General features: G+C 37.2%; 1 protein-coding gene across 3 annotated transcripts in view; it reads right to left on the bottom strand.

Annotated features, from left to right (window-relative positions):
- Window positions 1-1,687: 1,687 nt before the first annotated feature.
- The window catches only part of CNTN1 (contactin 1), a 760,044-nt gene continuing 740,938 nt past the window's right edge, over window positions 1,688-20,793 (bottom strand). For all 3 annotated transcript variants that reach the window (XM_070755541.1, XM_070755542.1, XM_070755543.1), the window contains 4 exons: window positions 9,840-10,026; window positions 8,529-8,641; window positions 6,454-6,610; window positions 1,688-2,340 (listed from right to left, as the gene is read on the bottom strand). In XM_070755541.1, the coding sequence (XP_070611642.1) occupies window positions 2,261-2,340; window positions 6,454-6,610; window positions 8,529-8,641; window positions 9,840-10,026 (537 nt within the window). In that variant the 3' untranslated portion in view covers window positions 1,688-2,260. The remainder of the gene's footprint in view (window positions 2,341-6,453; window positions 6,611-8,528; window positions 8,642-9,839; window positions 10,027-20,793) is intronic.

The raw sequence follows: 20,793 nt of genomic DNA, 5'->3' as shown, positions 1-20,793 counted from the left end.
TTTGCAAGGCGCTCTTCCCAAGACACTGCTTAGACTAGTTGAGGGGAGACTAGAGCCAGTGCAATAGAGAACATCTGATGGCCACAAGCATACAGAAAATAGGCTCTTTTTCTTCCACTGGATAACTCGGTGAGGTCTTTGGCATGAAGGAAACGTTATCCAGGTACACGTCCCACATTTCTGTGACTGGGCTATATGCTTCAAAAGAGATTGGACTGTTGTTGCTTGCCATCCTGAGAAGGCCAAACTGAGGCCTTTGAACATCTCAGCTCAGCTCAATTTGTGGGGGTTTCGGTCATCAGCTGCCTCAGCATCCCACCTTCATTGCTAATGTTCTGTCTGTGAATTGAGGGGGTAATAACTGAGGTGAGCCAGGATGTAAAACCAAAGAAACCTTTATTAGGCTTAACAGGAACAGCAACAACCTTAACAATCTAACAGCTCCAGTCAGCCAGCAAAAACTCTTTGCATCTGACAGCTCTTTTATAGCTGGCTGTCAGATGCGGCATTCAATGCGGGAGCTCCCTCTCCAGCAGCTTTGGCTTCAGCTAACCAGAGGTGCTCCCACGAACAACGAGAATTTGTGAGAATGTTGCAACTATATTCCTGTCAATATTTATGCAATCTTGAAATTACTTTTCAAATTTCCATCATATTTATAATGAATTAATAAAAATAAGGTGTCTATAATATTAAAATCTAACTTACTTAAATATAGCAATTACATTTAAATAAAATACTAAAAGTAAATTTGTTTATATAGCTATTGTGGGAAGAAATATCCATCTGGTTCCGTTCCAATCCAGGGGAAAGGCACTGGAGACAAAATGGAGTCAAACAACATGTTTGTGATTCTGATGCAGCTGCCTTCTTTTCAGCTGTTTTTGCCATCCCCAGGCTTCAGGAAACCCTGAACTTCAGAACACTTTCCAAACTTCTGGTTCATCTGTTGGGCTGTTTTTCACCCTCCACAGGCTTCAGGAAGCTTCCATAAACCCTGAGGCCAGCAAAAAATATCCCGACATCCCAACTGAAGTTTGTTTCCAAACTCCTGGTTTGTCCTTTGGACCACAAAAAACCCATCCTCCTTTGTCTGTTTTTTGTTCTCCCCAGGCTTCATGAGGCTTTCCTGAACCCTGGGGAGAGTGAAAAACAGCCCAATGGGGGCTTTCAATGAAGCCTGTGTGTATGCATGGTTTCTTTGCTCTATAGTCAAAGTCCAAATCCTAGGTGTTTGTCTGAGCTACATTTGGTTGATGTTTGGACTGCTGAGGGTGATGCAAACATTCCTGGCTTTTGTCCTATTTTGGATCTTGAGTGAGGGCTAATCCTATTACTCTGTCTTTATTCAAACTTTGCTGCAGGGAATTTCAAAATATCTTATCTTGTATGGATTACCAAATTTCCATTTCTAAAAGCTACCTCTCCAGTATTTGCTTGGGGACAGGGAGCTAGGGCTTTGAGTTTCTGTTTTCCTTATTTTTTAAAAAAATTGTCTTTTAGAGGAAATATTTTATTTTGCCTTTTTAAATATTCCTTAAAATATTTCATTCTTGGGGGGGGGGGAGGCTTCCCACACTACTAAGATCATTTACAGCAAAATAAACTTCTCTGTGACTGAAATAAATCCCACTTGATTTGCATTATTTAAAACAATACGTTGAGTTAAATTCCTTAATTTGCATTCTGCTGTCTTCAATCCATTTATTCACTTCAAGTATAAAAGCTGTAAAATGAGTGCAATGCTTTTGCTTTGACTGTATCTTTAAAAACCTGAAAAGTCATAGGTGCTATTAAAAAAAACTTCAGTACACAAAAACAGATAGGATAGTATGGACAGACATAGTTGCTTCTACATGTACCACATACAATCAATTTTTCAATCTCTATTATGTATTCACAATTTTATATGAAAATTAAAGCACCTATGTGTGGTGATTTTATTTTTACTATACAGCTTACATTATTAGATTTAACACTGTAACTTGCCCCATTGGACTGAATCATGCAACTGTTGCAGATCAGCAGAAGTGTTTCATAAGGCATAATTGAACATGTTAATAACTATTCCTCAGACTTTCAAAACTTGAAGGAGTTTCTGGGTGTTTCAGTCCTTGAAGTTCCATAGTTAAGTCAGAAAGATAATTTACTTGGAAGTGTGATTTATTTGGCTTAGGACAATGCTTCAAAAATTGAAAAAAAGAATAATTTCTTTTAGGTTCAGTCCTTTGCACTAAACTGAGGACATGTTCAGGTACATTCAGAATTCCAAAAAGATAAGGATACCAAGAGCAGGCAACAATAAACCAAAACAGCTAGGTAATATTCCAGCAACAGCTCCTGAAAATCAAACAGATTTGCATTTTATACAAAAGATTGAAGATTAAGCAAGACTACAAGTAAAACAGATGTTCTAAAGATTCTTTCCCAAACTGTATTCTCTGAATTGTGATAGTCAGATATTTTATAATTATAATTATAATTATTTTCTATAACTTGTCCTATTTTAAATGTTTTATATTCATGTTTTTCCTCATTATTTTGCCTCTTTGTGATTTCAAATTAGACTTTATTCCTGACAACTACACGGACAAAATCAGTTTTTTCCCCTTGAAAACATTTTTGGGAAGTGGGTTTGCCATTGCCGTTGCCTTTCTAGAGCTCAGAAGAGTGACTGCCCCAGGATCAGTGTCAATAATGAACTATCAATATCAAATTATCAGTTTTGCATTTTATTTTCCTGAATGATAATATCAGTAGCAGAACATTGCCAAGTTTTAAATCTAACTGTTATTATACTATTAATATTCTGAAATATCCTCAGCTCCTCAGAAGAATATGGATCCCTATCAAATCTGGAGGTGCATTATCCAGCAATACATCATCACTTATTTTATAATCTGTTCATGTTGTTTTCTCAGTAAAATAGAGCAGAATAAGTTTATCCCATGTAGTATGAAATGGTGCCTTTCTTATTGCCCCTAACTCAGGGGTGGGTTCCTCCCAGTTTGGATCGGTTCACCCGAACAGGTTGCATGATGTCACTGAACTGGATCAATTGGTGCTGGTCCATGGGCACTGCCATTTTTTAAAAAAAACAACAATTTTTTTTCTGATCATGTGCAGAAGCTGAGTTTCCAGTACTGTAGACGTGATTGCCAACTTGTTTTCAGCTTTCTTTTTTAATTTAATTTTTTAATTTAATTTTTTGTTTTATGTTTCTTCTGAGCATGTGCAGAAGCCGAGTTTCTGGCACTGTGCATGCAGTTGCCATCTTGAGGAAGCAAACTGGCAGTTAGTTAAATTTTAACCCAGCCCTGCTTGGGTCCCTTCAACCTTTCAGTCCCAGAAATGGTGCATGGCTGCAACATAGGAAAAGGATTTCTCCTATTTTGCACCTTCCCGTTTTTATTTGGGTTTCCCTCCCACCCTGAAAGCAAAAGGAAGTGAGGGGGATAGGGGTAAAGAAATATAGTTCACATTATTGCTATGATTTGTTGCTTCTATATTCTGTTGTTTAAGTATAAATTTTGTTAATGTAGACATTTTACTTAGAGCCTATTAAACAAAGGAGTTAGCTGCCTGTCTGCAATCATGATTGTGTATCTATTAGGAATAAATTCCACTGAAAGAGAGTAGCCTTACTGCCAAGTAAATATGCATAGGCTTTACATAGTTGAGAGGTAGGGTATTGATTAGTATCAGGTGTATTATAGAGAGAAATGAAAACTTCTGTAACAACAGATACTTAGTGCTCAGATCAGGTGTGTTTGTGTATGTATGTGTGTGTGTTTGCATGTGTGTGTGAGAGAAGGAGAGGGGTGGGTAGAGAAAGAGAAGGAAGGGAGGAAGGGAGGAGAGAAAGAGGAGGGAGGGAGGGAGGGAGGGGGGAAGGTAAAATCAGAGGCAGGGGAAGGAAGGAAGATATAATCAAAGGAGGGGGAAAGAAGGAAGGAATAAGGATGTGAAGGGGGTTCATGTAATTGGGGGGAGTGCATGATTGACCATACCCACCCAGGTTTTGGGGCTCTCTATGTTTTGTTTACTGTGGAAAATGGGTCCAAATGGCTCTTTGAGTGTTTAAGGTTGCTGACTCCTGACCTAAACTAGTCTGCGGAGAGGGGCGGCATACAAATCTAAATAAATAAATAAATAAATAAATAAATAAATAAATAAATAAATAAATAAATAAATAAATAAATAAATAAATAAATAAATAAATAATAAACTAACACAAAACAACAAATGATTTAATGTGCTTCCTGCATATTTTTTGTTACCTCCATGATATTAACTATTCAAGGTATCCAAAACATCTAAATCATTTGCTGGCATACTACTTATAGCAGAGGTAGCAGATCACATGAAGATACATAATGAATAAAATCCACATATCAATCAGTAAAGCTCATATAGCATATAGCATATAGCTCATATAGAAAGAGAAAGAGAGAGAGGCAAGAAAGAAAGAAAGAAAGAAAGAAAGAAGGAAGGAAGGAAGGAAGGAGAGAGAGGGAGGAAGGAAGGGAGAGAGATAAGAAAGAGAAAGAGAAAGAGAAAAAGGAAGGAGGAAAGGAAGGAAGGGGAGAAGAAGAGGAAGGAAGTACCACAAACTCTGGCACTAGATGTGGTTTTGACACTTTGAAACAGCACAGCGATTTAGGGTTGGAAGATATCTCAGAATTCATCTACTCCACCCTGTTCTGCAACAGGAAACCTTACATTATCTGATGGCTTAGTTTGATGCCTCTAACAGAAAGGAAAATTGCCAGAAAGGAGAAGGAGTTTATAGGACAAGGCTGCCATGCAGAGGAAGGCAGAGATAGTCCTTGACCTATGACTACAATTGAACCCAAAATTTTGGTTGCTAAGTAAGAGCATTGTTAAGAGAGTTTCACCACATTTTCCTGTCTGTAACAGTCATGTGCAAGCTAGGGAAGTACATCTGAAGGCATGTGCAATGCTCTAATATACAGAAGTTATGGTTAAATGTGTGGCAGAAAGTGGACTATGAGTATGTTTTTCCAAATGCAGTGAGGTTAATGTGTAGTTTTAATGTGTGTGTATATACACATATAGTATTATTATTATTAGTACTATTACTATTACTATTATTATTATTATTTTATTATTATTTATTAGATTTGTATGCCTCTCCGTAGACTCGGGGTGGCTCACAACAGTAATAGTAAAATATATAACAAATCTAATAATTAAAAATAACTAAAAACCCCTAATTAAAAAGAAACATACACACAAACATACCATGCATAAGCTGTATAGGCCCGGGGGAGATGTCTCAGTTCCCCCATGCCTGGCGGCAGAGGTGGGTTTTAAGAAGTTTACGAAAGGCAAGGAGGGTGGGGGCAGTTCTAATCTCCGGGGGGAGCTGGTTCCAGAGGGTCGGGGCCGCCACAGAGAAGGCTCTTCCCCTGGGTCCCAACAGACAACATTGTTTAGTCGACGGGACCCGGAGAAGGCCAACTCTGTGGGACCTAATTGGTCTCTGGGATTTGTGCGGCAGAAGGCTGTCTCTGAGATATTCTGGCCCGATGCCATGAAGGGCTTTATAGGTCATGATCAACACTTAGTATATATAGTAGATAATGTATCTTTTTGTGTACTTGTGTGTAATATATATGTACACATATGGCATACATACATAGAATTAAATAGTATATTTTGGATGTTCAGTAGTAGTAACTAGACAGGGAGATTGTATCTTGTTGAGGCCTTGTTGAGGCCTTTGAGGCAAGGAGAGGCCCTAACCTTAACCCTTGATGTCAGTGATGTCAAGTTGGCCACGACCACCCAGTCACATGATCACTCAGTCATATGATCACCCAGCACCCCCACCCAGTCACATGACTGCCAAACTATGCCCACCCAATCACATGACCATCAAGCCACAGCCACAAAACAAGCCATACCCACAGAGTGGTAGTAAAAAAAAATTGAAACCCATCCCTGCTCTAAAGTGATCATCTATCTCCAATACCTTCTATATTGCTGCCCAATATAGGTGCCGTCCTTTTTTTTTAGTTAGGCTGACTCTCCTATCTCATGGGAATCTGCTGGTGGCTTCACCCCCAGCATTCTTTGTTCGACCCTTCCAGAAACAGCCCCAGAATAAGAAAAAATAGTATATTTGGGAAAGGAAACCTCTAAAATGAAAGGAAACCTCTAAAATGTATATTTATGATATATTAACTTATTTGAATAACTAGAAAGAAAATAATTTTTGTTAGACAATTATTTGAAAATAAATGACTACTGTATATATTTATTTATTTAGTTATATTTCATATTTCTTGACCAATTATCTCCATCAGATATAAAAGATAGCAGAAAATACTGTTAACATTTTAAACCTTAAACATAGCTAAATATTAAAATATTTAAACTATAGAAAAATAATATCTTTCATACAGTTTCATTTTTTCATAGACATACCTGGGATTTTTACATGAGCTACTTCTCCATCTCCCCCTTCACTGTGGACCCGAACTTCAACAATGTACTGACCTTTAACAGGTGCAGGAACTTCTATATAATGGTTACCGGTCTTAAAGAGTGTACCATTAAATTGACCATCTGGTCTATAGAGCACCTTTTAGAGAATAATAAAAATAGCATGGCAAGGTAAGTTCATAAACATCATCCAAGAAATTAATACTCCAGATCATTATTTTAAAAATCAAGGCAAAATATTTATAAATGTTGTCTTGAATCAATATAATATTCCATTTTATATACATGTTTGTAAATAAAAGTAAAAAGTTTCCACTCCCTTTTTAAATATACATATTGCTTAAATATAATTTGCCAATGTTCTCTCTCTAAGAGAACATTAGCAAATTATATTTAAGCAACATATATATTTAAATTTTCTGTTGCTTCTATGTTTTAAGGAGAGCAAATAGTAATGGGCAAATAGACAAGCTCTACCAGGAAATCCAAAATTTATTTCCTTTATATTATCGCTAGGAATAGGAAAGAATTGTGGTATTACATACAAACAGCATTAGGCAATTACTATTATGAGAAGTAAACAGCAACACTTCCACAATTCATGTGAGGAATTATATAAGATGGAAGCAATCATGCCAGGGCTGAAATGCTCCTGATTAGATTGTACCTGTTGGTCGTAAGAGAGCCAGATGCGAAGGGAGCACAAAGCTCTGCTCATCTGTCCAGACATCACCATTTGGGTTCTTTTACCCTCTGCACATATACAAAGCCTTCTGTGCATGCACAGAGGGTAAAAGAACTGAAATGGCGGCATTCAGGCAGGTAGGAGGAGCCTCACCCTCCCTTCATGAGCAGCTCTCCTATGACCGACAGGCATGAGCGAACTGGGAGCATTTCACCCCTGAATCATTTCCTGTCTCCTTTATGGTTCATTCTTTTTCTGTGCTCTATAGACCTTGATTCCTAATGTTTCCTTCTTGCTGAAATGAAGAAAGTACCAAATAGATTTCTTCAGCCACCACAAGCAGCGAAGGGCTGCTGCCTGGATGGGAGGCAGGGGGATGCTGTCCAGGTAATGGAAATGGAGATGTGCTCACAGCTCCAGCTGACTAGCAGCTGGGCACATGCACCCAGCATGAGATTTGCTTCCTGTTCATATGTGGGAAGCAAAATCTTGTACGAGGATGCGCGCAACCACGAGATTTTGACGTTTTTTGCTTTTTTTGCTTTTGTGCATGCACAGAAGCAAAAAAAGGGTATAAAACACAAAAAATCTCACGGTCATGTGTATTCTTGCATGAGATTTTGCTTCCTGTGCATGCACAGTAAGCAAATCTTGCACCGGGTGTGCATGTCCAACCACCGCACATGCACCCACAACTATCCCACGCCCGCCCACACCCGCTGCACCCTCAGAGGCATCCCAGCATACAAAGGTAAGTGCGGCCTTTCACTGATCACAAAGGATGTCCATCCTTGACAACTTTAAGACTTATGGACTACAACTCCCAGAATTCCCCAACCAGCACCCAGGCCTGCTTCCTTCTTTCCACCACTGAAAAGAAGCAACATGCATATCATCATACATAAGATAAATCAGCTCTGAGCATAATAGATACTGGTACAAAAGTTGATTGATTACCCTTATACTTATTAGTGCAAGAGAATAAGAAATCATAGGTATGTTTCTCTGCCTTATAGCTATTGTTATATCTTGTTTTATATCTTCTTATTAGAAGATAGTTTCTAAGAATTAGTTGAATTAGCAGTTATTATACTGCTAATTCAACTGATTCTTAAAAATTATCTTCTAATACAAGAATCTTATGAAATTTCTTTCAAAATCCATTATGATTTTGAAAGAAATTTCATAAGATTCTTTTTTTTGGTATTCATTGGAACCAAATTTAAGTTTGCTTTTTATGGTCTAAGATATCTTTTTTTAAGATATCACTTAACTCTCTTCCTTTTAAACAGCAATTTACTTTATGAATATACAATTCAAATATGGCACCAAAACAGCCAGTACGCCCCAAAGACTTAAATATCAATCTTACTTTATATCCTTTCACAGTAGATTCATTGGACTGTGACTTAACATGCTCCCATGTGATGATGTACTTTGAACCGGTTCTTACAGCATTAATAATTCTTGGTTGCTGCCTTGGAGCTAAAAGAAATAGCACATCCCTTTATTCTAACCAGTACAATTAAATTTTATAAAAATTATTATCTCCGTCATATACATTTGTCTATTTATCTCCCCAAGTAAAATTCACTAATGGTATCATCTACTACCCATTCTGACTTATACAATTATTCATAGCTTCCTCTTGCTTAAAAATTGTCACCAAATCTTATGCAGCTCCTGTCCAGCATTTGTAGACCATGTCACAATGATCTATGGACAGAAGCAAAACTATGCAACCAAGATGATGATGATGATGATGATGATGATTTATTAGACTTGTATGCCGCCCTTCTCTGAAGACTCGGGGCAGCTGATACTGTTACAGGATCTAACAACTTCACACCAGAGGTATATATTAGCATGCATCATTTACCAGCAATGCCTGAGTACAGTGATACCTCGTCTTACAAACTTAATTCGTTCCGTGACCAGATTCGTAAGTAAAAAAGTTTGTAAGACGAAGCAATTTTCCCCATAGGATTCAATGTAAAAGCAAATAATGTGTGCCCAATTCCCAAAGTCACCCCCTTTGCCTTGTGCTGCTGGGAAGCCCCGCCTCCAGACTTTCGTTGCCAGCTGAAGCACTGGGATTTCCCTGAGGCTCCCCTCACTGGGAAACCCCACCTCCGGACTTCCGTTGCCAGCCGAAGCGCTGGGATTTCCCTGAGGCTTCCCTCACTGGGATTCAAAGCAGCACCGGCAAAAATGAAGGGAATCCCAGCAAGGGGAGCCTCAGGGAAATCCCAGCAATGCAAGAACAGGCACTTCGGCTGGCAACGGAAGTCTGGAGGTGGGGCATCCCAGCGGTGGCGGCTCAGGTTCGTAAGGTGAAAATAGTTCGGAAGAAGAGGCAAACAAATCTTAAACCCCGGGTTTGTATCACGAAAAGTTCATATGAAGAGGGGTTCGTAAGACAAGGTATCACTGTACATTTAGACAAAGTGGCAATTCCATATGAAAAAAATAATTTAAGATAATTAAAACATTACAATATTTACAAATCAGAAATGGAATATTTCAAGCTCCCAGACATTTTATATTGAGCTCATCCTTGAGCAAGGAGCTGTAAGACAAATTATGTTGTCTGATGAAGTCTACAGATATAAGTTTCATTTATTTCATGTCCATCGGATCTTATCTTTACTATTTATCTCCATCTCCTACTTTAGATGCTTACGTGCTTTTTCTGTAACAAAATCCAAAGGATAAGTGTAAGGTCCAATGCCAGCTGCATTGAAAGCTGCCACTTTTGTATAGTATTTTGTATAAGGTTTCAGGTTTTCTAACATTACTGAAAAATTCTGACTGCTCACTTGCACTCTACTTGCAGCTATTTCTTTTTCACTGCTGGACCAGTAACTGATCTGTAAAAAATAAAAATAAAAATTCAAATGTAAAAGGAAATATATATTTGAAATAATAAGCAGTTCCATTGCTTATTTCAAAAGCAACGGAAACCTATACTGTATTTAAAAACACACCAGATTTCAGAACTAACTCAGTAGGAGAAACAGAGAAGCTGAGATTTTCAGTCTGTAAGGACCTGCCCCACTGCCCTAGCTTGTTCCACAAGAAAGCAAGACTCTTGACTCCATTGACCTAAATTAAAAAAAACTTTTAATGAGAGAATATGAAATCTGAAAAAGCCCATACAAAGTACAAAGAATCTTTTTCATCCCCAAAACCAACCCCTTGGCCAGTCCACCGGCAGCCAATGTGATGCCACAAGGCAGATGCTGTGTTTAAATGTTTGTTATTATTTTATATCATACATTTCCTGATTGACAATCAATTTCACATGCTGTTGTGCAAAAGGAATAGACAACAGATGGAAATTATTGGCAATTATCAAGACACACTTAATAAAGGAGTGGTTCTGCAGGTGGGGACCACAGATCACTTCTCAGTACCAATGCTTTCTGGCTGATGTTTTGGTCACTTTTGAATGTTGGTTATGCTTTCATACTCGTGATAGCATGGGGCAGACTCTACAACCCACACAAGTGGCTCAGGTAGTGCAGCTCATCCAGGATGGCACATCAAGGCAAGCTGTGGCAAGAAGGTTTGCTTTGTCTGTCAGCGTAGTGTCCAGAGGCTGGAGGTGCTACCAGGAGACAGGCCAGTACACCAGGAGACATAGAAGGGGCCATAGGAGGGCAACAACCCAGCAGCAGGACTGCTACCTCCGCCTTCCTGCAAGGATGAATAGGAGGAGCACTGCCAGAGCACTGCAAAATGACCTCCAGCAGGCCACAAATGTGCATGTGTCTGCACAAACCATGGAGAGTGATCTGCTGCCTGCAACATCCTTCAGCATGACTGGTTTGGCAATGGGTCAGTAATGGTGTGGGGTGGTATTTCTTTGGAGGGCCACACGGCTCTCCATGTGCTCGCCAGAGGTAGCCTGACTGCCTTTAGGTACTGAGATGAGATCCTCAGACCCCTTGTGAGACCATATGCTGGTGTGGTTGGCCCTGGGTTCCTCCTAATGCAGGACAATGCCAGACCTCATGTGACTGGAGTGTGTCAGCAGTTCCTGCAAGATGAAGGCATTGAAGCTATGGATTGGCCCGTTCCCCAAACCTGAATCCGATTGAGCACATCTAGAACATCATGTCTCGCTCCATCCACCAACATCACGTTGCACCACAAACTGTCCAGGAGTTGGTGGATGCTTTAGTCCAGGTCTGGGAAGAGATCCCGCAGGAGACCATCCACAAACTCATCAGGAGCATGCCCAGGTGTTGAAGGGAGGTCATACAGGCACGTGGAGGCCACACACAATACTGAGCCTCATTTTGACTTGTTTTAAGGTCATTACATCAAAGTTGGATCAGCCTGTAGTGTGTTTCTCCACTATAATTTTATTTGTGACTTCAAATCCAAGCCTCCATTGGTAAATACAATTGATTTCCATTGATGATTTTTGTGTGATTTTATTGTCAGCACATTCAACTTTGTACAGAACAAAGTATTCAATGAGAATATTTCATTCATTCAAATCTAGGATCAACAATGGAAATCAAATGTATTTGAGTGTTCCATTTATTTTTTTTGAGCCAGGCTTGGTGTATTCAGGTCTTTCCCTGTGTAAGATGGATAGAATATCAGCGACATTTTGATGAAGTCCCACTTGTCATTTTCAGGCTGGTGTTTTCAGCTTTGTGCTAGGGCAAACAAAGCATGATCTGAGCTGTCTTCCCTCTATAAATATTGGTGGGTGGGTGTGGATTGCTGGGTCACAAGCTGCAAGCAAGTTGCTTGGCTGTGTTGTAACAACGTGATTAGTGGATGGGTAACACCTTGAGTAATTGATGCATTTGATGTTTGCAGATTAGTTGATATTTGCAGATTAGAGGTGACATCCTGAGTAGTTGTTACAGTTGATGCCTGCAGATTAGTCAACTGCTTTGTAATGTATGTCTGTGGTGTAACCTCCTGGGTTTTGGTTTCGCTCCGAGTTTGTGGTCTGACTATGTTTTTATGGTGTGTGTCAGTTTGCTTTGTGTGAGTGTTGGAGGGGGGTGCAGCAGTTGGAGATGCTGACGTGCTTTGGCTTGTGGGTGATGGTTGTATTTTGTCTGTGGGGTGGGTATGGGTTTGGATCTGGTAAGGGTGATTGATGGTGATGTCCTTTGTTGTTCTGGGTAGGATTTGGTTGTTGATGATGGCTGGTTTCCAGATGTTTGGTAGGCAGGAGGTATTGTCATGTTTATTCATGTTATGGGGTGTTTTTCTATTTCAATGGTTTCCCTAATTATTCTTTTGTTAAAGTGTTCAGTTTTGGAAATTAATTTAGTTCTTTCAAAATCAATTTCATGTCCTGTTGTCTTGATGTGTTGGAAAAGGGAGAAAGTTTTTTCTTCTTTTCTGACTGCGCTCTTGTATTCTGTGATGAGTGCATTTATCCTCCTATTAATTTGTCCAATATATGTGGCTGGGCACTGCTCTGCAAGGGCTCCCCAACCACCACCCCCGATTAAGAAGGGAGCGGTCACCCTAAACAGAGCAGTCGGAAAGGATTCCGCTGATGCAATCAAGGCAGCATTATACGCGCATCTTGCCGCCTTGAGCGCCACTTTTAAGTCTTTTTTTTCCTATTTTAATAATCTTTTTATTAATTTTTCATAAAATAAACAAACAGACATACATACATTTAACATAAAAAGGTGGGGATGTATATTCCCCGCTTATCCCGAAAGTATAAATTTCAATACAGAAAAAAGAATACATAATTGTATATATAATTGAATATTAGAAAAAATGATTTGTTAAACTTTTCATTTAAAAAAAAAATCCTTCTCATAATAATTCTTAATATATAACCTAATTCTACTATATTTCTAGATCAAACTTAGTTTATCTAATACTACTATAACCTAAAAAAAAGTCTTATCCTTACCAAAACAATTACACATTTATATCTTAATTTTCTATTATTTTTTCTTATTTATCCATATATAAACTTTGTTCCACGTTTCATAAAATTTCGTGTCTTCTTGATCATTTAAGCGTCTTGTCATCATATCCATCTCGGCGCAATCTAATATTTTTGTGATAACTTCTTCTTCTTTGGGGATATTCTCCCCTTTCCAATTTTGCGCATATATAATCCTAGCCGCAGTTAAAATATGTATAATTAGATATAAAATTTCTTTCTTATAACTCTGGTTTGTGATTCCTAATAAATAAAATTCCGGGGTAATTTCTACATCTTGCTTTACTATTTCTTTCATTATTTTCTCTATCATCTTCCAATAGATTCTAGCTTTACTACATGTCCACCATTGATGGTAATAAGACCCTATCTCTTTCTTACATTTCTAACACATCGGGGAAGTTTTGGGAAACATTTTTGCTATCCTATTTGGTGGGAGGTGCCATCTATAAAACATTTTAATTTGATTTTCTTTTAGGGACACTGATTTTGTCATTTTCCAGTTATGAATCCAAACTTTCTCCCATGTATCTATATCTATTTCTTTTCCAAAATTTCTACACCAACTTATCATACTGTCTTTTAAGGTCAGCTCTATGTTTTTATGTGCTATCAGATATTTGTAGGTTTTCCCAATTGTTTTAGTTTGATTAGTAGTAATTAAATTGCTTAATAAATTTTTATTCTTGTTAAAAATATAAAGCCTACTATCTTTCTGATATCTAGATCGAATCTGTGCGTAATGCCACCAATCAATTATTGTCCCTTCCTCTTGTAGTTTAATCCTAGATTTTAATTTCATTTGGTCGTTTAATAAGTCTTTATATCTTATTATTTTCATATCTTTTATGGATTTTGGGTGTATTATTGGCAACCCATTCAGGAATAGTTAAAAAATGGTTTTTTCTTATATCTTTCCAGACTTCTAATAAATATTTTCTTAAAGTATGTCTTTTAAAATATGAGTGATTTTTATCTTTGTCATACCATATAAAGGCATGCCAACCAAGCAGAAGGTCGTATCCTTCTAGGTTTAGTGTTCTTTTATCTTCTAAGGTTATCCAATCTCTAATCCACGTTAAGGCGGCTGCCTGATAATATAATTTCCAATTGGGAAGTGCAAATCCTCCCCTTTCTTTAATATCTTCTAACATATTTATCTTTATTCTTGCTTTTTTTCCTTGCCATACAAATTTTTTAACTATATTTGTTAAATCTTTGAAAACGTTTCCCCCCGGATTTATTGGGATCACCTGAAAGAGAAATAGAATTTTAGGCAAAATATTCATCTTAATTGTGGCGACTCTTCCCAAAAAGGATATTTTTAAGTTATTCCAAATTTCTAGGTCTTTTTTAATTTCCACCATTAATTTTGTATAATTATCATTTTTTAATGTTATTGTTTTTGCTGTTAGCCATATTCCCAAATATTTAACCTTTTTAACTACTTGTATTCCAGAGATGTGTTCCAGTTTGCTTTCTTGTATTTTGCTCATATTTTTTGTTATAAATTGTGTTTTACTTTTATTTATTTTTAAACCTGCTACCTTTCCATATTGTTCTATTGTCTGAATTAATATTGGGACTGTCGTTATCGGATCTTCAATTATGAAAGTCAGATCGTCCGCAAAGGCTTGGACTTTGTATGTCTCCTTTCCAACGGTCAGACCTTTTATATTTGAGTCTGCTCTTATTTTGATTAATAGGGTTTCTAGGGACATAATAAATAATAAAGGTGATATAGGACATCCTTGGCGAACTTCTTTATTTATTTCAAATGTGTCCAATTGTTCGTTATTTAAAATAATTTTTATGGTTTGTTTTGAATAAATAGCATCTATTAAATTTGAGAATTTAGGACCAAATCCCATTTTATTCAATTGCATTTTTATAAATGTCCAATTGACATTATCAAAAGCTTTTTGAGCATCTAGAAACATTAATGATAGTGTTTTTCCAGGATGTTGCTCATAATATTCTAATGTGTTAATAACCATTCCAAGATTATTTTTAATTTGTCTACCTGGTAGAAAACTGTTCTGGTCTTGAGGAATTATGCCATTTATAACCCTTTTTAATCTGTTTGCATATATTGCAATAAATATCTTGTAATCTACGTTTAATAATGATATGGGTCTATAATTTTTAATTTTTTCTATTGCTGTACCCGGTTTATGAATTAAGGTTATTAAAGATTTAGACCAAGATTTAGGGATTTTATCTTCAAGTCTACATTCATTAAAAATTTCTAAGATATTATTTCTTATTGTCTCATTTTCTATTTTATACCATTTTGCCGGTATGGCATCGGGTCCAGTAGCTTTGTTATTTTTCTGTTTTTTAATTATTGTAAGAAATTCTTCCATTGTTATTGGTTCTTCCATATTTGCCTGTTGCTCTTCCGTTAATTGTGGTAATTCAGCATGTTCTAAATATTTGAAAACTTCCTCTTCACTAATGTTTTCTTTTTTATATAATTCTTTAAAGAAATTTTGTACAATGTCTGCTTTCCCTTCCATATCATATTTTATTATTCCATCTTTATTTTCTAGTTTTTTAATTACTTTTGACTGCCTCTGTTTCCTAAGTTTATATGCGAGTCATCTGCCTGGTTTATTAGCATGTTCAAAATAATATTGTTTAGCTCTTTTTATTTTTTCCCCAGTTTGGTTCTGTTCCATCAATCTAATTTTATGTTTAGTTACCTCTATTTTTCCTTTTAATTCTTTGTTTTTTATATTTTGTTGTGATAAAAATTCTGGTTGTTTTAATTCATTTATTAATTGTTCATATTTTATTCTATTTTCCTTATTATGTTTTGCAGTATAAGATATCGTTAATCCTCTTATGTATGCTTTGGTTGTATCCCATAAATTTTGTGGAGTGGTGTTTGAGTTTTTATTAATTTCAAAAAATATTTTTAATTCTTTCTCAATCCAATCTTTATATTTTTTTTCTTTCAATATATTTCTATTCATCTGCCAATTAAAATGTTTTTTATTAACTCTCATATAGACTACTACGGGATTGTGATCCGCCCATGTATTGACACCTATTTCCACCTCTTTTATTTGTTCTGCGGTTGTTTTTGGAGCCCACACCATGTCTATTCTTGTCCAAATTTTGTGGGGGTTAGAATAAAAAGTATATTGTCTTTTTTGAGGGTGTCTTTCCCTCCAGATATCATTTAATAATAATTCTGCTTTCATTTTTTGAAAAGTGGTAGGCAGTAAAAAAAAAAATTCTTTTTACTATTCCCCCCCCCCCGAGTGGTCTAGCTGTCTATTTGTAATAGCATTAAAATCTCCAATTATTAGCATATTTTCAATATTTAACTCTGTTATTTTTTGATGTAATTTTTTATAGAAAGTCATTTGGTCTACATTTGGGGCATAGATAGAAACAATAGCAAGAGGTCTAGATTCAATATTAACTTGGACAATCAAAATTCTACCTTCATCATCTATAAATAATTGTTTGGAATTTATAGAGTTCTCAACATACATCACTACTCCTCTCTTTTTTTGGTCTGCTAATGCAGCATACATATTTCCAATTTTAGGATTTAATAATAATTTCCAATTACTTTTTTTAATGTGTACTTCTTGTAATATTACAATTTGAGCTTTTTGGTTTTTAATTTTAGAAAACATTTGTTTTCTTTTCTTTGGTTCATTGAGTCCATTTACATTTACTGAGAAAATTTTTAAGTCTTTCAATGTTGTCATTTGTTGTACTTTTTGGTTTCGCGCTGAGGTTGTTTTCTTCTAGCGCCTTGGTCCTGCTCTGCTTCTTGTGCAGCTGCCCCCATGGCTTCCTCCTGTTGTACTGTTAATTCCTTTACTGGTTGCTGTTTTACTGTCGGTTCCTTTACTGGTTGGTTCGATTGGCTTATTCCACTATTTTCAAAAAAGTCTCTTGCTTGATCCAGATTTTCCAGTTTGTATCTTTTGGAATGCCAGGTTAATGATAGTCCTTGTGGAATAAGCCAACGAAAAGTTATGTTTTCTTTAATCAAAATTCTGGTTAGGAAATGGTAGTCTCTTCTGCTTTCTCTGACACTTCTTGGGACTTGTTTTAATATTTTTATTTCTGTTCCTTTGTGTTGCAGTTTTCCAGTTCTTGCCCAGTGTAGTATATCATCTCTGAAAGTTCTTCTTGTAAACTTGATGTGAATCTCTCTCGGAAAATTGTGGCGACGTATGTAGCTATTTGAAATTCTGAAAACTTCGTCGATTTCTTTCATTATTTCCATGGGATCTGCCTGGAGGATTCCTCCAATGGTTTCAGCCATAGTCATCTTTATATCTTCGTCTTTTTCTTCTATTATATTTTGAAATCGTAGTCCATACGAAGCACATTGCATTTCCAAATGAATGATTGATTCATCATATCTTCTGTATCTCGAGTCAGCTCTGTCCTCAAGATAGTCCATTCTTTTTTCCATTTTATCAGTCTTCTCTTCAACTGTTTTGACTCGATCTTCGCTCTCTTTCAGAGTTTGTTGAATCTCCTTCATCTGTGCCTTCATTTCTCCCGTGTCTGCTTTGAGTTCAGCCATCTCTGTTTTGAATACAGCCATCTCTGTTTTTATAGCTTCTCTTTGTTGAGTTGCATCATCTTCTATGGCTTCTCTTTGTTGAGTTGCATCGTCTTGTTAAGCATGAAGTCCTTCATTGCATTCAAAGTCTCTTGCATTGTTGTAAGCGTAGGCTGTTGTGGTTTCTCTTTCTCCTTCTCTTTAGTAAACATGGTTACAGATACAGTCTGGTGTGCCGGAGAAGGATGGGGTGAGCCTTGGGGTGATGAAGCTGCAGTTGCTGTTTGCTTTTTAATTGTTTTAGTGTGGGTTGAAGTACTCGACATTTTCAAATTTACAATTCTTATTGTTTAATAATTAGTGAAAAGAAAAGAATCACCATAAATTCCAAACCTGTTCAATTGATTTTTCAACAAATTTTCTTTAAAATATCGCAATAAAATTTAACTAATAATATAGCAGAAGTATCAGTAAAATTGTTAGCAAATTTCACAGTGAATTATCTTGTTACCTTAATTTGACAAGACCAAAAGGAGGGCAGACAAATAAAAACAATTTAAAAACAATTTAAGAAAGAAGAAAGAAACAGAGATTCAATACAGAGAAGAAAAATAATAGTAAAGAGAGAGAAGAAATATAAAAATTATACTAAAGAGAAGAAAAGAAAGAGAGAGAGAAAAAAGAGAGAGCAGAGAGGAAGCAGTGTCTGTAGAAAAGGAGGTTTTAATTTCAGTAAAGTAGAGCAGGAAACCAAGGGTAGTTAACAATGCATATATTCTAAGTTGATTTTATTTTAAAAAGAACAAAGGGAAAAGAGGGAAAAAGGAGAAATTAAAAATTAATGCTGTAAAATTTGAAGATCAAAACTAAGTCTTAATGTGAGCTCTTACAAGTGTTCGATCGGACTCGGATTTACTTTTCCTCCACCTCTTCTCTAGATGTCTCTTTTGGCATTTCAACTGTTGGAGTTTCTCGGTAAACCAAGGAGCTCTCCGGGGTCTAGTGCCATAGAGAGGTCGCAATGGTGCAATCCAGTCAAGAGCCTCCGTCACAGCCCTGTTCCAGGCCACGGCAAGAGACTCTGGACCCAAACCAGCATGACTTTACTGAGGGCAAATCATGTCAGACTAACCTTATTGATTTCTTTGACTATGTCCCAAAGGTGTTGGATGAAGGTAGTGCCGTGGATATTGCCTATCTGGACTTCAGCAAAGCCTTTGATATGGTTCCAGATAGGTTGGTAGGTTAGTGAAGATTGGACTTAATGCCTGGATAGTTCAGTGGATTTGCAGCAGGGTTGTTGTTAATGGCAAATTTTCTGAGCAGAGTCTGGTTACAAGCAGTATGCCACAAGGGTCTGTTCTGGGTCCTATTCTTTTAATATATTTGTGAGTGACATAGGGGAAGGTTTCATAGGGAAGATTTGCCTATTTGCCGATGACTCTAAAGTGTGCAATAGGATTGATATTCCTGGAGGCATCTGTAATATGGCAAAATTATTTAGCTTTACTAGATAGGTGGTCAAAGCAATGGAAACTGCAGTTTAATATTTCCAAATGTAAAATAATTCACTTGGGGAAAATAAATCCTCAATCTGAGTATTGTATTGGTAATTCTGTATTAGCAAAAATACTTTTCATTGATTTCTGACAGTCTCAAAATGAGTGAACAGTGCAGTCAGGCAGTGGGGAAAGCAAGTAAGCTGCATAGCTAGAGGTATAACAAACAGGAAGAGGGGCATTGTGATCCCATTGTATAGAGTGCTAGTGAGACCACATTTGTAATACTGTGTTTAGTTCTGGAGACCTCACCTACAAAAATATATTGATAAAATTGAATGGGTCCAAAGACGGGCTACAAAAATGCTGGAAGGTCTTAAGCATAAAACTTATCAGGAAAGATTTAATGAACTCAATCTGTATAGTCTGGAGGGCAGAAGGGAAAGTGGGGGACATGATTGAAACATTTAAATATGTTAAAGGGTTAAATAAGATTCAGGAGGGAAGTGTTTTTAATAGGAAAATAAATAGAAGAACAAGGAGTCACAATCTGAGTTTAGTTGGGGGAAAGATCAGAAGCAACATGAGAAAATACAACGTGAGAGTAGTAGATGCTTGGAACAAACTTCCAGCAGATGTGGTTGGTAAATTTAAACCTTCCTGGGATAAACATATATCCATCCTAAGATAAAATACAGGAAATAGTATAAGGGCAGACTAGATGGACCATAAGGTCTTTTTCTGCCATTAATCTTCTATGTTTCTAACAGATTCCAAAGAAACACAATTGCCAACCTAATCCGAAAGAAGACATCCCCCAAGTACTGAGACACAGAACAGGAGAATGGTATTGCCTTCCTCCCTTACATCAAAGGCACCACAGATAAAATCAGCAAAATTCTCCAGAAACACAATAGCAAGACAGCCTTTGGCACTGACCAAAAAATAGCCAACATCTTAAGAAACCCCAAATACAAGATCCAGCTAGAAAACAAAGGAGACTATAAAATACTTGTTTTTGCTGATAAAGTCACTCAGATTCGGATGAGCCTTGACTCCGATTGGATTGCAGTGTCAGCTGACAATGAGTCAGTCGAGGTGACTGGGGCCCATCCTTGTCCACCTGTCTGGGGGGAGTTTGACCTGGTGACACCTGATGAAGTGAACAAGGCCATTGGAGCTGTGAGTTCCACCACCTGCTTACTGGATCAGTTTCCCTCTTGGCTGGTTTCAGCCAGCAGAGAGGTGACATGGAACTGGGTCCAGGAGATTGTCAACGCTTCTTTGAGGGGGGGGTCCTTCCCGGCTCCCTACAAGGAGGCACTTGTGCGCCCCTTCCTCAAGAAGGCTTCCTTGGACCCAGCCATGCTTAATAATTATCATCCAGTCTCCAACCTTCCCTTCATGGGGAAGGTTGTTCAGAAGGTGGTGTCACTCAAGCTCCAGCGGTCCTTGGAAGAAGCCGGTTATCTAGGCCCTCAACAGTCAGGATTCAGTCCTGGCTACAGCATGGATTTTTTCTTAAGACTTTGTCACCAAGAAATAACTTTTATTTTCCTTTCTTTTATATATATGTGTTGTGGTTGGCTCTGGGCCAGCTCCTGCTTCCAAGGACTGTGGGTGTTGATATAGGAGAATCCTCCCATAGTCAGAG

This window comes from Erythrolamprus reginae, chromosome 6, assembly GCF_031021105.1.
Source record: "Erythrolamprus reginae isolate rEryReg1 chromosome 6, rEryReg1.hap1, whole genome shotgun sequence".
NCBI classification, from domain to species: Eukaryota; Metazoa; Chordata; class Lepidosauria; order Squamata; family Dipsadidae; genus Erythrolamprus; species Erythrolamprus reginae.
Note: the sequence above shows the minus strand (reverse complement) of the source record. Positions and strands in the feature narration are given on the sequence as shown.